General features: G+C 39.8%; 1 protein-coding gene across 1 annotated transcript in view; it reads right to left on the reverse strand.

Annotated features, from left to right (window-relative positions):
* itpr1b (inositol 1,4,5-trisphosphate receptor, type 1b) overlaps positions 1 to 5662 on the reverse strand; it is an 80542-nt gene extending 74880 nt beyond the window's left edge. Inside the window, exons 1-3 of the mRNA XM_053315224.1 lie at positions 5525 to 5662; positions 4086 to 4199; positions 777 to 847 (exon numbers count right to left, since the gene is read on the reverse strand). Of these exons, the coding sequence (XP_053171199.1) occupies positions 777 to 847; positions 4086 to 4177 (163 nt within the window). The 5' untranslated portion in view covers positions 4178 to 4199; positions 5525 to 5662. The remainder of the gene's footprint in view (positions 1 to 776; positions 848 to 4085; positions 4200 to 5524) is intronic.
* Between the last annotated feature and the right edge of the window lie 11428 nt (positions 5663 to 17090).

The following is a 17090-nucleotide window of genomic DNA, read 5'->3' on the forward strand; positions in this document are numbered from 1 at the left end:
ACCTGGTTAGAGAGAAGTGCCTGAAAAGAATTCAAGCTGTTTGGAAGACAGAAAGGAGCTCCTGCCTGTTACAGCTGCTGAGTCTAATCTGCTGTCACACTTCTTCTTCTTTTAGTATAAATCTAACAGAATGGGGGGTGGGGGGACTCATGAAAAGACAACTGTGAATTTATTTACATAGGTTTTTCTCCATAACTGTCATAAAGGACAAAATGGAGAATCATCTAGCCAACACCAATACTAAATTAATCAAGCATAAAACTAAATAACACAATATGGTATGAAACTAAATAAAAGAAGACACACATCTTCATACAAGAATGGTACAAGCCAGTGCATAACCTAATCGTCTTTTACAGGCTTCATTAGGATCATTTACCCAAAATGATATGCTCTGGCTTGTATTTGGTTTCCATATAAAGACCTCTAATGTCATTGATCTAAGTCTGTCTTGTCTTGCATTTTTCTAAAAATAAAAAGAGATATGTACGTTTTTGAGAGGGTCTTGACTACAACAGACAGCAATGCCCACAGCTGTTGGAAATTCCTATAGCGGATAGGCCAGTGATTTACTCTTCTCTCTTTTTTCCTTGGATTTTGGGGAACCAAACACTGCAGTTAAAGGCTTTCTTTTCTGACACTACAAGCTGACCAGTCTGAGAGAGCATCAAATATAGTGTCTAAGTGATCATGACCAATAAATAAGAAAATGACACAGTAAGTGTAACAGTGAAATGTCTCATTAAGTAAGAAAAGAGTGTTTTTGAAGGCCTTACCTCTGAATTTCTTGGGTGGGTTGTTGAGGTCGCCTGTGTCTGGTTGTACCACGCAACGGTCATCCACCAGCCTGGAGACACAGCCATCATTAAAATGAGTCTATCACTCAAGACACATGCGACTTTAATACAATTTCAAACTCAATACATAGTCTGAAATCTGTCAATTTACATACATGAACAATCAATCATATTACCATAAAAACAAACCTCATGCTAATGATGATAATTATTTCACTAATTAATGCTAATTTATTTTCATTAGAAACCGGGTTGTGTCTGTACATGGATATCCAGTCAGACTTATTATGCCAGCTCATGCAACTAACAGTCTTTCAAAATCCAATGAAATCTCTCTACTCTTTACTAGGAAATTGTAGGTGAGGTATTGAGTTTCTATTGTGTTATTCAAAAGTAACTGTCCAGCCCAGTTACAGACAGATGACGTAAAAGGCATGATGACAATGACAACTATGTCCTAGAAACCTCACACCATGGTCTTTAGGCAGAGATTTAATCAGACATGTCAGCTCATTTGGAACACATGATACATTGGCTCCAAATCAGTTTGTACGCCCATTTTCAAATGTTATTCTTGTGCACTTTCTGTGAATGGTGCTATACTAAATAAACGTATTATTATAATATGACCAAGACATAACAGTGTGTGGAGAGATGGATAGGCTTCTATGTTCAGTACTCTGACTCTACTACACCTGAGCCCAGAGTGCTGATTACAGCTGTCTAAACCTCTGCTTCACACTGACAGAGCGTGGACCGACACACTACTAAATGCTGATCAGATTCTCTGATTCTGTGATGCTTAAAATGAATGGAGCCAGAGAGCAACAGGTTTTCTCTGCACTCCTATCTAAGACTGAAATATCAATCAGTGTTATGAAAAGAAAATGTGGTACAACAGGAAGCTGGCAACCAAAGACCTAGAAGATGAGAACATACATTTATGAATAATTGTACAACAAGGAACTAGCACCATGATAGCCAGAATCATGGGGAAACACCTGGGAGTACTATCAGATAGCAGATCAGCACAAATACATCACTTCAGTAGGATGCTCTCGCCTGTTCAGTCAGTTGCATCTTTTTATAGCTCACTCACGCAGTATACACTGCACCACGGGAGCTCTGTGAGGATACAGCAGGGGGAAGAAAGCACATGGTGTGAGATTCCCCTCTATAGGAATGAAGCAAAATAACATTGATCTCAATGATGCGCTGACGGGATAAAGTCCAAAAAGCACAGGAGTTACACAGGTCATCTGCATCCAAGGTTGAGAAGACAGCTGCTCATGCATTCTAAGATACAGTATCACGGCTATATACCAGCATCCTGGGATCAAGATGTTGGGTGCCATCTCCTCTCTGACCCAGCAGTGGTCCAGATGGTTCCAACTGTCTTTCTCAGGGGTCACATTCAGTACACTGACAGAAAAAGCAACACCTAATACAATAATGCTATTTATAGTCACGTCCTCGACTCTCCTCTCTTTAACAAAAAGTGCACACGGCAGCATTGTGCATGTGTGTGTGGGGAGGGTGGTTGATGGATGGTGGTGGTGGTGTGTGTGTGTGTGTGTGGGGGGGGGTTATTTACTAGGCACAACAAAGCGAGATGCGAGATTTGACGAATGAGCTCTGTCAAGGTGGCAGTCTTCAAAGCTATGCACACATTTGTTGCCATGGAGGGTGACGCACAACGCTAACTGTTGAAAGAGCATGGTTTCAGCGATCTGGCAAGGAGGAGGGCCTCTGGTGAGTGGTGAAAAGAATAGTGACATCGCAAAGAGGAGGAAGATTGCAACACTTAAAAAAAAAAAAAGGAGAGAGAGAGAGAGAGAGAGAGAGAGAGAGAGAGAGAGAGAGAGAGAGAGAGAGAGAGAGAGAGAGAGAGAGAGAGAGAGGTGACAAAGCAGATGCTGAGCTCATTTTCACCTTGGGAGAAAAACAAAACAACCACTGTGGGGTATTGGGGTAAAAGCACAAAAGACAGTCCGGAAAACAGACGTGCCAGCTTTTTGTTGTGGGTTTTGCTGGGAAGGAAATTCACATAAATGACCACCATCTCTGGGATGTCTCCTTCTTTTAGCCCTTCTGTTGTTCCCATCAATTGTACGACAGGATTTGCTCAATTTGCATATAATGAGATGCACTTTTTAACTCGTTGCCTATAATTAGGGAGGAGGGAAGACATCAAGCACTTAAATAAATGGTGCTCGGCATGAAGCAGGAAGAGACGTGGTAATTTGTGGCCAACCGGGCACAGAGTATCAAGGAAATGAAAGTGGAGCGATAACGACCACAGGATCCACCGTTTATCAAATAAGACTGTTAGTTTTTTACATTTATAACACTTGGCAAAATTTTATTCAAATTGGCTCACAATGATGTTCAGTATTCATAAGACAAAAGTATCAGATTATGGGGAAATAGTCTATCATTTGACTGCAATCACTCAACAGTCATGCAGAGGTGATGATAAGTGCAAGAGGTGCACATATGATCTGAGAGTCATAAACTGTATTAAATACACTTTGTACACAATAACGTTAAAGTTGGGAAATCCTGCAACCAAATTACAACATAGCAAATCACTTCTGCTTGTTACTGCAGACAAAATAAAACCTCAGGGTGACGGTCAACACTGAGAATAGCTAGACAATGTTAGTCATTAAGAGGAAATAGAGAACAAAAAAGGCTCAGCCCAGATGTCTGTTGCGGCCGGTCTTCAATGTGCGTGTTTAAAGATAGCATTCAAGAATTTTGCACTGTGTGATATTTCATTTCCCTCTCTAGTTCAACTAAGAATAAAGATCCATCTCTGTCTGCACAACTAACTGAATCCTCACAAGATTGCATTGTTTATCTGACAACAACTTATTGTCTCTGAAACCAGGTTTCCTTTGTTTCATTGAAGTCAGATCACTTATTATTATGATAACATGTGTAAGAGCAAATGGGTCATGCTTATGTTGACACTTCAGTAACTGTCACCAACCAAAAAAGAGGCAATAGATCCATGCATAATATAAATCCAGTTATTTTACCACTCCATCAGCACAAGCATCTCTTTGGCTCCAAACAGCAACATGTAAATCATTACATGGTTACTGTGTTTATTTTGTAGTCTGTACTGTGTCACAGTTGTGTATTTTGCACTGTGGGACAATATTTTCTGAAGCACTATATCTCCACTAATCTCATGAGGAGTCCATGCAACATGATGTAGTATGTATGGAAACTGGAGGAGCAAGGGAGCAAAAATCTATGTATAGAAACAAGACGACTTACCCTAAAGTGCTGATAAATCCACTGGTGGAGCCCTCTGCATACAGGGAACAAATGTCCCCAATATGGAGGAAACTGGACATCTTGTCCGACATGGTTCCTCAGGTTAGATTACACCTGCAAATAATTGACATGACAGCTGTTTGAAGCAGAAACTACATGCAATACAGGCAAACTCAATCCGATTCCAAACTTTAATCTACATGAATTGTAAGAGCTAAAAAGACTTGATTAATAAATGAACACAACATTCTTCAACTATGACAATTTTGACGAATTCATTCATATTTATAAGCCATTTATTAGCAAAAAACATTGTACAGCTCCATATTCCTGCATACACACTGTGTGTCAATGGCTGATTTAGTAAGAAATTGTAAACATCAGCACCATTGTTACTTGTATGGCAATGACTCTGGGCCCAAATCATCTTAAATGTTCAAGTTTATCCTCAGAGCACTACAATTGTGAGAAATTTATAAAAATGATTAAGTATTGACATTTTAAATAAATACATGAACTGCTCTCTACGGCTAATCTTTGTCCTCTTATGAATGTGTCCTTGCTTATTGTTAATCTAGACTGACTATTTACATCAATTCATGTAACAGGTGCTTAAAACATATGAATAAAATGAAGGCGTTGCTATGTGATAAAATTCTTTAACTAGAGTTCATTCAAGTTGGAAACGTGCATGTAAGACACCTGCATGAAGGGGACCTACATGTTATTAGAAATGAAACAATGAATACAATAATAACCTGCCAAGCAAATGCAAGAAAGATTCTGAGCACTGTACTGTACTATTGTTAGCTTTGAAAGCCAACACATTTTCATTTAAGGTCACCATCCTTCAGTCTGTCTCAAGGTTGAAAGCTTAAATTGTGTCTGTGTGATAGAAGCCAGTGGCACTTTAACAGAAGTAGTGGTCTGTGTGGTCTGTGTGTGTCATTTCTGTATGCAGGCATCACGTTGTTCTTCTTTCAACCGCACAACCCCAAGTTAACCATCATTTTTAGCTTGAAATGCCACATAACACTGCATGCAGCATTGTAGCATGAAAGAAAAAATGGTGATAAAGGAAGAAAACACACAGTAGGCTATGATGTTTCTCGTCAAATGTAGAATATTGTAAGATTCATAGCCTGAGATGCTCTACTTTCACCCCTCCATAAATGTGTCCCCCACCACGTAAAGTTTGTGTTTTCTTCTGTGTAAAACCAAATTCATACTATGTTAAGACATTTAAGCCTCTTGAGACACATTTGAACTATTTTCTCAGATGCCAGCCGGGACACAAATATTCATGCTAGTTAAATGGCATCACAAGAGCTGCAGCAAAACAACAGCAAAAAAACGAGCGCGTGGGCTACTTCCTACAGCTCAGTGACAAAATGAACAATACCACTAGCTGGAAAACTAGACACAGAGAAAGACTTTACCTGGCAGGAATGAAAGAAGGCGGCAAAGATAGAGAGGAAGAAAGGTGAGAATAAGTGGGTCAGCACAGGATAATTTCCACAGCGCTATCCTCGGTTAAGTCCATGGTAGTGAAACTCCAGGTAAGGGCAGGCTGAGCGGCGTTATCTCTGACAGCTGAATGCGTCCTCGGCAACAATCCGCTTCTTACCTCCTCCACATGTCATTGGGGGAACGCCCCTTTCGTTACTATTTATACTGCTGCACAGCTTTCTGGGAAATGTAGTCGTGCCGCTGATGCTGTGAAGCTGCCAGTTCATTGGTTTTAGGAGCTGCTGCCAAAGGACTGCAGTTGAAATTAAGCACAGGCACATTTAGAGAAATGTTGATCAATGATTATTCATTAGATGAGGTTTTCATCTTGGCACACACACACACACACACACACACACACGCACGCACGCACACACACATACACGTACACACACACACACACACACACACACACACACACACACACACACACACATCTTTATTAGTAACAACCAGGTATAATCATAACATAATAGAATAGTATGGAACTAGGACTCACATTAACTTGTTAGAATAGAAAAGAATAAACTCCCAGCCCACTGGTACACTACATACACTGCTCATGTGCAGTGTATGTTTGTCTACTTGTAAGTACAAATAACTCCTTCAGATGTGTCACATGTTGTGGACTGTCGTGAACTCTGAATGATCGATTCCATGTGACCAGAGGTTTTTGTTAAAGTCTATATTATTTCATGTATATAATGTCAAAAACAGAAGCAGACATACTGCCTTACAAGAGGAGGTCATGCTGTGCATTTCAAAGTGTGAATGGACAGGAAATAAAGGCATCAGTTGTGTATGCAGTCTCCTGTCAGAAACACTGATTTGTAATGAGGACACACCTTTGGAGACTGTTTAAATAAGTCAATGTTTGTATGTTTTTCTTTCTTTTGTCTTTTTTTGTTCAAAGGTACTGTTGTTGAATATTGTAGGGACTATGCACCATACATGTATAGATAGATACCATCTTGTGGTTTTGCCAATCGGCCACCAGGCTTCCAAGGTAATGATGTAAGCTCTGGAAACATTAGTCTGACAATGATCTGGTTTATTTAGAGTTGGCCCATTAAAATCACACTGTGACATTTTCAGCTACTGCAACTGGAACAGACCCTCTATGTACAGACATATCAAGAAGTGTAGTACAATATTGACCTCTCGAATAAAGGCAGGCCATGTCTTGAATCCTTCCAGTCTTCCAAAACTGTGACGAATGGTATGCCCAATTTCTTTATGAAAGTCCACATAGATGGTTTTGTTTAAAAAATTGTAAAAAGATGTAATTATACACAATTATTCCTTATTCCAATAAGAATGAGAGACAGAGAGACACAGGAAGTGAAAGAGTACTTTCATCCCTAATATGAGCTCAGTGGCATTAACTAAACCCAGTGATTAGCTGTTAATTTGGTTTCTTAGCTACAGGATCTAGAGGGATAATAAGAATGGAGCAAGTGGGGACACCAAAGTGTTACAAGTAACCATTACCATAAAAGTGCTGCTCTTCTTTTTCCACATTCCACATCTGTGTTTCACCAGGCACCGTGAGGTCTTTAAGATGTAAATGGATGCAAATTGCTATGTTTTAAAATACTTTGAGGCCATGTGATTCATGTTTTAATACTCTTTATTTCGAATGTTGTCATCAGATCCGGCTCTGGTGTGATGCATTGGGAAAAAAAACAATTATACAAGTGATGCCACTTTGTGTACTGCCAGACACTCTCCCTTCTTAGTGGGTATACAATCAGTCATCATTCCCCAATCATACCACAAATTATATCAAAAGTATATTCAAAACCACTTACGTAAAAAACAGGCTATGCTTCTCCCTTTGTTAAATCATGATGAATGTGAAAGGAAAGATGAAGGATAAGTGCTTTCTCTCAGCACATCATTGTCTGTTATAGGCATGTGTGTTCAAAAGTGATGATGTCAAATTCATGACATCACAATATCTGAGAGACTAACCTTTCGACCACTAAAAGTATTTCCAGGCTTTGGTTAGATTTGACATTAAGTGAAGTTGAACACAGATCGCTGAGTACTCAGTTGTCATGGATACAGTGTACAGGCAACTGGCTATCATTCTACCACAGAGCAAAAATTTGGTTATTTTTATATGTATGTATGTATGTATGTATGTATGTATACATACATACACACACACACACACACACACACATACATATATATATATATATATATATATATATATAAACATATGTATATAAAACCAGACACAACGGCAGCAGTGTGTGTGAATTACAGCAATTCTGCTGTCAGAGATGGATTTAATTTGTAGCTTGGTAAACATAAGGTTTTTGGTATTTTAGTCAGTGTTTTATTATAGCATCCTGCCTGATCTTGGAGAGCTAGTCTGCTGCATCTGCTGCCAAAAGGCTTTTTCCTCACACAGTGCATAGCCGAAAAAACATTGACAGACAGACAGACAGACAGACAGATAGACAGACAGATAGATAGATAGATAGATAGATAGATAGATAGATAGATAGATAGATAGATAGATAGATAGGGAACAAGAGAGTATGAATTTGGTTAGAGGGAGTGGTCATTTGTCTCAGTTGACAGTCTCACTTAGCCTCTCAAACTAATGAGACATGGGTCAGTTTTTTCTAACAGAATTTTAAAAATGACTAACAAATTAATGAATACAGCATCTGCATGCTTGGAATGCATCAGAGACGGTGTGATGACAAAATGCAGCTACCATCTGTGTGGGTGCACAGATTATGAGATTCTTCATTGTGCATGTGTTGGAGTGAGTATTTTCATGTGCAGAATCAGGCCTTCCGTAAGTACCGATGTGTGGGCACAATGGTTGGTAGTTTTCTTGTCTGAGGCTTTATGTGGGCCTTGTTTTCAGACTAATCCTCACATTCATCAGAAATGGCAGGGTAGAGCTAAATGTGTAAGGCACAAAGAGTCTTTTGTGTTTTCATTTTTCTTCTTATAGGGAATGTTTAGTCTGCATTTCATATAACAGATTAAGTTCCAGAGTCAAGACCAAGCCTAGTCCTGAGAGATGGAGGGCTTTATAACTCGAAACTCTATAAACAATGTGGTGGCCTCTAACTGCTGTTCTGGATCTAGGACAGTGAATCACTGAAGACATGATGCCGCAGGGAGCAAGAACTATAGATAATGGCTTATTAGCGATTTCAAGCTAAATGTAGAATGCTGATAGAATTTTCAAACAATCTCACATTCACAGAATAGATTACATTTGACAATATAAACTTTGTAACTGGAGCTCTGGGAACAAGAACAATGAATCAAGGCTTTCTCAGGTTCAATATGTGACATGCACAACTGGAGGACAGAACTTTTTGTTGTGAACAAATGTGGCATGAAAATACTTGAATTACAGAGGACAGGACCTTCCACCGACAGTTTAATATGTTCTACCTCACACAGGCTCCACCCTCTGCTAGACTGTACTCTAATATTCTATTCCACACATGTATTCGCCCACTGAAACTTGCACAACCCTAGTCAGCAAATCAATAATCAAACATCAATAAAATAATATTCTTTCCTGCAACACCATTTCTTCTTTAATGATCAGTGAGTCCATTGGTCAGCTTTCTCCTAGGATGGAGTCGCTGATTCAAGAAGCTCACATCTGCCCCTCCCATGTCCCAGCCTTATCACCAGCAATGACCCCCACAGATTATGTGTTTTGGACGAGACCACACAGAGACTGGTGTTCAGCAGCCACTATCCTGTGTGGACTGTGGACAACTGTCCAAGGTGAAATGTCAGCAGCTATCAGAGCACTTTCAACGCTTTGACGCGATGCTCTACTGTGAGGAGAGGTATCAGCATGTACAACATATCTCTCTGGCTGAGTGTGCAGTATCAGGTTGCATTATCTTCTTGTCCAAGAAATACAACTTACACACACTTATCCCAGAGTGAGGGGGGTGTATGCGTGTTATGTTCTTCTTTGTTGATCTCCATCCAGGAGACGAGGAGGACTGAACACATTAATGCCAAGTATTTTGCTGTTGTCACAAAGTGACCAATGGTGGTGACTGCCCCACTGGCTCAGCTCCTTCCACAACGGCCTTTTCTCTACAGTGATGTCCAGAGACATCACAGCAATGAACCGGTGTATGAGCACTACGTTTGGCGTGATGCTGAGAAAGAGCGTACTGCTATCTTTTTGCCACAGAATGGCATGCACAATGCATCTCTTTGGTTATGAATGAAAGATCAGATTGCATTATCTCCCTGTCAGGGAGAAATACACCTGACACATGTTTAACACAGAGGGAGAGGAGTACATGCGTGTCATGTTTTTCTTAATTGATCTCCACATGAGATGAGGAGGACTAAGCACAATGACACGAATATTGCTGCTGCAACACTTACTGTGCACTCACCCCCAAAGATTTATAAGTGTGAAAAGCAGCCAGCAGTCATTCATTTTCAATGAAAGCTGGGAACGAAGGGCTTCAAACACCTTGGCAGCAGCGGGCAGCTCGATGCCAGCGCCAAGAGCAATGAGTTTAACTTTATGCAAATTAGCAGTGACATCACTGAAGCAACAACCAGTTCAAGATAGGGATTTTATTTTCTTCCCACAGCAACAGCTGTATCAAGCAAACAGTTTCAAATCTGTTTCACCTGTATTAATGTTAGGCTCAATGTTTTATTGTTCTTGATGTATTCTATAATTAGCCTATAATGCTTTATTCCATTAGCTACTTGGCGAACATTGTGATTTTGAATGTAAAATGGTATTTTTATTTTTTAAATGGTAGAAATATAGAGTAGGCACATTTTCCTTACTAAATAATACACAGTGGAACCATGAAAAACATGTATATTTTAGCTTACCAAATAGCTCTAGTAGAGCATCCCCTACTCACAACACCAAGTGGCATATCTGTTCTGTAGGCTGTTCTGTTATGACTCAGGAAGCAGCCCTACTGCAGGCAGTGCATAAACTGCAGTGGAGTGCAATAGTGGCAGCATTGACTATAATGCAGACACTGGGTTCATGGCAGCAGCTCACCAGGTGGTACTGATGGACCTGCAGCACATGCAACGCCTGCAGAGGTGGTTCGCCATGCTTCACTTGGATGCCAAGAAGCACAAGGGCGGCTTTGTGACACCTCATTGCAGGACGGCCTGTAGATCTGGGGGAAAGTGGAAGTGGAAGTGGATCTGTTTGCCAATTACACAACAACCACTGACCCCTGTGGTTTTGCAGTGGTTGCTAGATATAGGGCTGTCTAATACCGCTATTGAAGTGCATGTAGCAGCCTCGCCCTGTCACAAGGGCTTTGATTTTGTGAAATGTTTCCTACAGGAGGTGAGAAGACAATACCCAGTGATGCATGCGTCTGTGTCCAAATGGAAACTGCCTCTTGTGCTTGAGGCTCTGGTGAAGGGTCCTTACAAGCCTCTGGAGCACTCCTCGCTAAAGCAATATCACTCAAGATAGCCTTGCGGCTTGCTCTGACCTCAGTTAAGAGAGTGTGAGCTAAGTGTCCTGTCGGTGGGGTAACCACAGTGGAACTACTTAAAGACTAAATTCCTCCTTTGTTCCCAAGAACATATGGAGTTCCTTCAAGTTAAGGATTATTCAGCTGGATGCATTTTGCCCTTCACTCCATACAGGGGGCAGGGAGGTGAAACTGCATCTATTTTGCCCAGCTCATGTGTTAGCATGTTATGTTGAATGTACAGCCCCCATCAGAGACACAGATCAACTGTTCATGTGCTATGGGGATGGTGTGGATGAAAAGCCTTATCCAAGAAACCCCTTGCTAGGTGGCTTTGAGAGTGCATCTCCCAAGCCTATAGGCAGGCAGGAAGAGACCTTCCCATTGTGGTCTGTGTAAACTGTAAGCAGAGCGGCAATGTCAGCAGCCTTGTTTAGTGGGATGAGTGTCAAAGACATATGCATGGCAGTGTGTTGGTCTACACCCTGTCCGTTCATACGGTTCTATAGAGACATGTGGGACTACTTTCCATAGTCTGTGCTTGCTGTATCAATACACTACTGATTCAAAAAGTGTTTTTTTGTCAGCTGTGTTTAACCTGATCCCCCTGTGGCCATGATAAACCTGCATTTTCCCCATGCTCCTTGATGACCCAAGGTATGAGGTCTTCATGGGGTCTGTTGCATGACAGTAGATCCCTGTGAGGTTAGGCCATGGCTTCACGCAGTTCAGTGGTTTACTATCTGGGTTGGCTGGGACCTCCAGCTTCACCACTGTTGAGGCCAAGGTTATAAGTAGGTAAGTGGGCTGCAGCGACTAACCTCTAGTCAGTCTGGATCAGAGGGGCTGGGTTGAATGTTATGTCATGGCAGGGCGTTGATTCATTGGGCTCCACCCACTGTACCACAGAGTCCAGTGGAGGCTGTATGCCTGTGTGAGATAGAATAAATATTATATTATAACCCTAGTTCTATTACCACAGGTGGAGTCCTCCACCTGCAGGCCACTCCTACACTGCTCGCTGAAGACGTTATTTATACTGTGGGCTCCACACGTATTCAGGTAGGCACGTCCTGATTGGCTGGCTATGTTTATACGATTTTCAATGGGCAAATACGTGTCTGTGATTGAGGAGAGTATTACCCATAGAATCCAGTGGAGAGCTATGCTTGTGCTAAAAAAACTAAGGTTCCAGTATTGTCAACTTTGTTTTCTCTGCCTGCCAGCCTCTTTGAGTCTGTGATATATACAGGCTGTGAATTGCATCACGTCCTTGTAGATTCAGTTGCACAGTCAAAGCTTAAACGTTTTAGCATACTTAAATTTAGCCAGATCACACACAGTGCTCACACATTTAAAAAAGTTTGCCACGTAGTTATCAGCTCCACCCAGGTGACGTTGCATGAAATGAGGGTGTTCAAAGAAACTTCCTTTTCTTCTGTTGAACTTCTTTTGCTGACCACAGTCAGCCATTGCGCAAGAGGTGGGAACATACAAGTGAATCGTCATGCATGACACAAATGTATAGTGACAGCTTTTTGGTGTTTGTTCATAATGTCCTTGTAATAAACCAACAGCCTTTTTATTGATATATTACGCATGCTGATGCTCCCTTCCAAAAGAGAGATCCCACCTCTTTTGTAAAACAGTTATTGGTATGACACCCTAGTATAAGGTAGTGATCTTCCTCACTAAAAATAAAAGACAATTATGCTGGTATAATGGCCTGCATACTCCCAGTGGAAATAGTCTGATTAGACCAGCTGCAAAGACATTCTAATTAGGCCTTGTGATTTTGTGGTATAACTTGTTACCAATGTAAGAAAAATAAGTTTCACATTCTTTGCTTCATCTTTGATTCAAATGGACCTTGCACACCAATCTGTATGAAAAACTGTGTTAGTGGTAACACAATATGTCATGTCTGTAGAGATGTTTTTTAGATATTCATTTTCTGTCAGGCTCTTAAAACAGAATTGACACATTCAGTTAGCCCCCCTCTTCATAAACACTGTGCACAGAGCAGAGGATCACTTCACCACATCCCCTTGGTTACGGCATAATCAATATGCCAGACCGTACACATATGCCAGGAGAAATTATCTGCCAGGTGTTTGATTTGTGGAAACAGATGCAAGTAGAGTTTTGCACACTCCTGCTCCTCAAACATGTTCCTGTTTGAGTTAATCCTGCAGAAGGAGAACAATATCCCAGGAGGCAGTGGTCTGAAGTCACCTATTTAACCTGCAGAGCATGTTCGATAAGCTGCTTTAACTGCAGGTAATCCATTAGGATCAGTATAGTGGTAGGACTCCTAGCCTCACTTTCACTATATGTTATAACATACCTGTTACCTAAATCAGTCTTAATACATAACTATTCAATTGTACATAATACATATGAAAAAGTTCCACAGATACAAAAATATTGTTCTGGCATCAATCCACCCATATTAATATTAAAACAAATTTGTCCTTCTGCACCTTGATTTATTCATCAAATATATGATATGAAATGTAGATAATAATAATAATAATTACAATAATAAGCTTCTTAAAAATAATTTATCAAGAATAATATAGTGCATATTTCCGGAATGACCACAAAGTCTGTGCTAGATGCAGCAGAGGTGAAACTGGACTAGTAATGGGATTGTGACAGCTTAGCTTGCACAGAAACAGTTGGGATCTACTGTTTGTCAGTGAGCGGTGGAGAAGTGTAAAAGCTTAGCCTGACACATGTAGTGAGTTGTAACTCCAATGTTTGGTACATAACATGTCCCACCAAGCATGTAGATTGCAGTGGGAGATAAAGACTGAAAATGAGTAATGTAATCAAGGCAAATCTTTGGGATATGTGAGCATATAATGGCATCCATTATTACCAGATTTTTTAGAAAATAATCCCTTATAATAATTCCCTCTTAACAGTGTTCCCTTTTTATTTTTTAGGATAGGTTCACAATTTGACTCTGAGTTAGTCAGATCAAGTGACTATCTGCCACATTGATAGTCTTTTTAGCATTAAATTCAATCTTTGTGTTTCCTTGGACAGTGTTTCCCTGTTGAACTGTGGTGGAAGTATAATAACAAAAAAGGGCTTTTGATTTTTTACTTGATTTGACTAATTTGGACAGCAGAAGCGTTATATTAGCTTCAGATATAGCTTCATTCAATTATGAATGGATCTATAGAGACTATTGATTTAAGACGGAATTGAAAAATTGTGAACTCATCCTTTAAGTTTTAAATATCAAATAATTATTTAGTGAACAAATGCATCCAAAACTGCTTAGCTGAAGAATGTGTTTGTTGCAAAGTTAATTAATGTAGGTTATGTGAAGATATGATATGTATGTATAAAGTATGATCAGTGGTGGGAGCAGCTGTGGAGGCGGGTGCTTCTTGAGCATCAGAACTTCCTGCTGAGCCTGCTGCAGGTGTCCTGGGCCAAATTTAACTTAACATCTGTGATGGGAGGAGCCCAATTTGAATACACTCTTGATATCCTCCTTCCTCTAACACCAAAGTGAGACTGCAAAACCAGCCTACCCCCATATACACCCTGTCAGAACAGGACAGGAAAACTAAAATTAAACATTTTACTCTGATGGTGAAGCTGAAGTTTGTTTAATTTTATGATTTTTGATTTTTGACTTTTGATATTAAGTCAATAAAAGAACAAGAAGCACATTTTTGGGATTTTTTAGGAATGTTTTAAATTTCATACATTCAGTAAGTTAACTATTTATGAAGACAGCATAAATTAGGTTCATTTTTTAAACTGAAATATTTAATATATAAAATAATATAATATATATCTGCCACATCACAGACTGTAATGTGTGCCAGTATCTGCCAACATCACAACAAAGTCAAGAACTGAAAGAAAAGTTTTGAATTGGACTTTGAAATGTCTTTGTCATCTGAGGACCAGCAGATATCTGTTGCTTTTTTTCTTCTTGATTTGGCTGCAGGATTCATGGCAAGGACATCTCACTCATCAGAGAGGTGTTCCATTTTTGAACAAATGGACTGCCAGTTGTAATTTCTCCGCTGGTCACTCACCCTGAAATGGTGTCTCGCTCCTTTATCAATGTGATCCATGAATCTTGTAAGTAGATGGTCCATCTTTGTATCTTTTATGCTTTCTAGCTGCACCTGAAAAACATTTAAATAAAGACTGCCATATTAGCCTAAATTAAGGTGAGGGAGCAACAAATACAGCCTACAAACACACCCTATTTACAAGTATCATAATCTGTTATCAAAGCCTGCCTCAACTCAAAGATATATTTTCCTTGTTAGTGCTTGAGTTGGATGTTAGAACTCCACTTTGCAGACTGATGTATGCACACAGTTTGAAACTAGAATCTCAAATGTAATGTAGAAACTTGAGACAAGCCACAAGAACAACAGCAACCACAAGTGGCAATTACAGGATAATGACACACTGAATGTCCCTTCATTACTCAGGATTACCTTGAGCCACTTTCTTTAAAGACATCATCATTAGCCAGCCTCAGAAAGCACAAGCAGGAAAAAATAAAGATGTGTCTTCAAAGCTTCAGTGTGCTACTTCTGGTTTCACTTCAGCCTTGTACACATAAAGAGTGCATCTGTGACACGCTATGACAGTGTAACTGTAGCTGTAGTGAAAAATCATGACTGTATCTAAGGGCTAACTTTAGCTAACGTTAGCTACATAAGCTAGCCTACTGGTCGTATATGATAGTCATGCTGTAGCAGCACAACCATTGAGAGTATTAAATAGAGCAAAGGTTAGTTATGATGCTTATGAGTCCAACTTTCTTGTTTAAGGTGAAGATTGTGCCATTTTCAAATTCAGAACACTTCTCTTTGAAATGGCCAGAAGAGTGGAAACCCCAACATTTGATATTTTGCCTTTCTGGTGGTCACTTTGGTATGAATCAAATGTTACAACTATTTTGGATATTGTAAATGTTCCAAAATGTTCTTCTCCTTACAAGTTGAAGCCAGCAGTTCGCAAAGTCAACAAGTGCATCTCCAATACTGTCAAACAGTGACAACAATAGTCTACTAAACACAATGTATTTCACCTTAACCCTTACATACTGTTCACGGTCATATTTGACCCATTTCTACATTTTAGAGGGGAGTTTTCAAAGTTAAAACACCCTATGAACTACATGTTTCTTTTAGCCAGACTTTTCCTAGTGTAACCCACAGTATACAAAAGTGGTAATGAAATGCATAATTTTTTGACATTTTTGTGCAGCTTATACACATTTTTATTATGTAAAAATTGCTTTTGGTTTATCAAATGTTTACCTGGACCACAAAATAATGATTGTGAATCCATAATCTTTTGTCCATAAGGTTAATAAAACATTTATTAATGACTGATGGGGATGATTTATGAATATAAATGGGTGTGTAGAGACCAATTATGAGTCAGTGTATGAACAGTATGTGAGAGTTAAGAGACTCTAACTCCACAATCACCTTTTAAGATATAATCATAAAAAGACAAAATGCTGCATCCTTAATGTTTGTTTTTCTGTGGAAAGGGGTGCGGAAGGGATCGGTGAGGAACTTCACCCTCATGTGATTAACTTGTGGTTGCTAGGTGACCATCCTGGAAAGGAGCCATTCATTTGCAGCCTGGCTCTTCAACAGTCAGGATTTGAGAACAGCCTTCATGCACCTCTGAACCAACCACTCATGTCCAAACACCTCCTGTACACATACCCGGTTGCCATAGGGATTCCAGGGACATCTGACTCAGAAATGACATGAGTCACATATTTGAAGAGACTGTTTTTTTTTCTTGTAGCAGATGTATTGCAAGGATGGTGGAATCTGGTTTATGACAAAGGAACAACAAGAAAAAGAAGAAGGAAGAAAGCCATACAGTGAAAAGGTTCCTTGTTGTCTCCTGTCACATTAAATGTCAAATCTACTCATAGCGGTTATAAAATACTAGACCCATTTGCATATGATTTATCTTATTTATGGTGGAGAGAGAAACCCTG

Source organism: Scomber japonicus, chromosome 3 (genome assembly GCF_027409825.1).
Source record: "Scomber japonicus isolate fScoJap1 chromosome 3, fScoJap1.pri, whole genome shotgun sequence".
In the NCBI taxonomy this organism is placed as follows: Eukaryota; Metazoa; Chordata; class Actinopteri; order Scombriformes; family Scombridae; genus Scomber; species Scomber japonicus.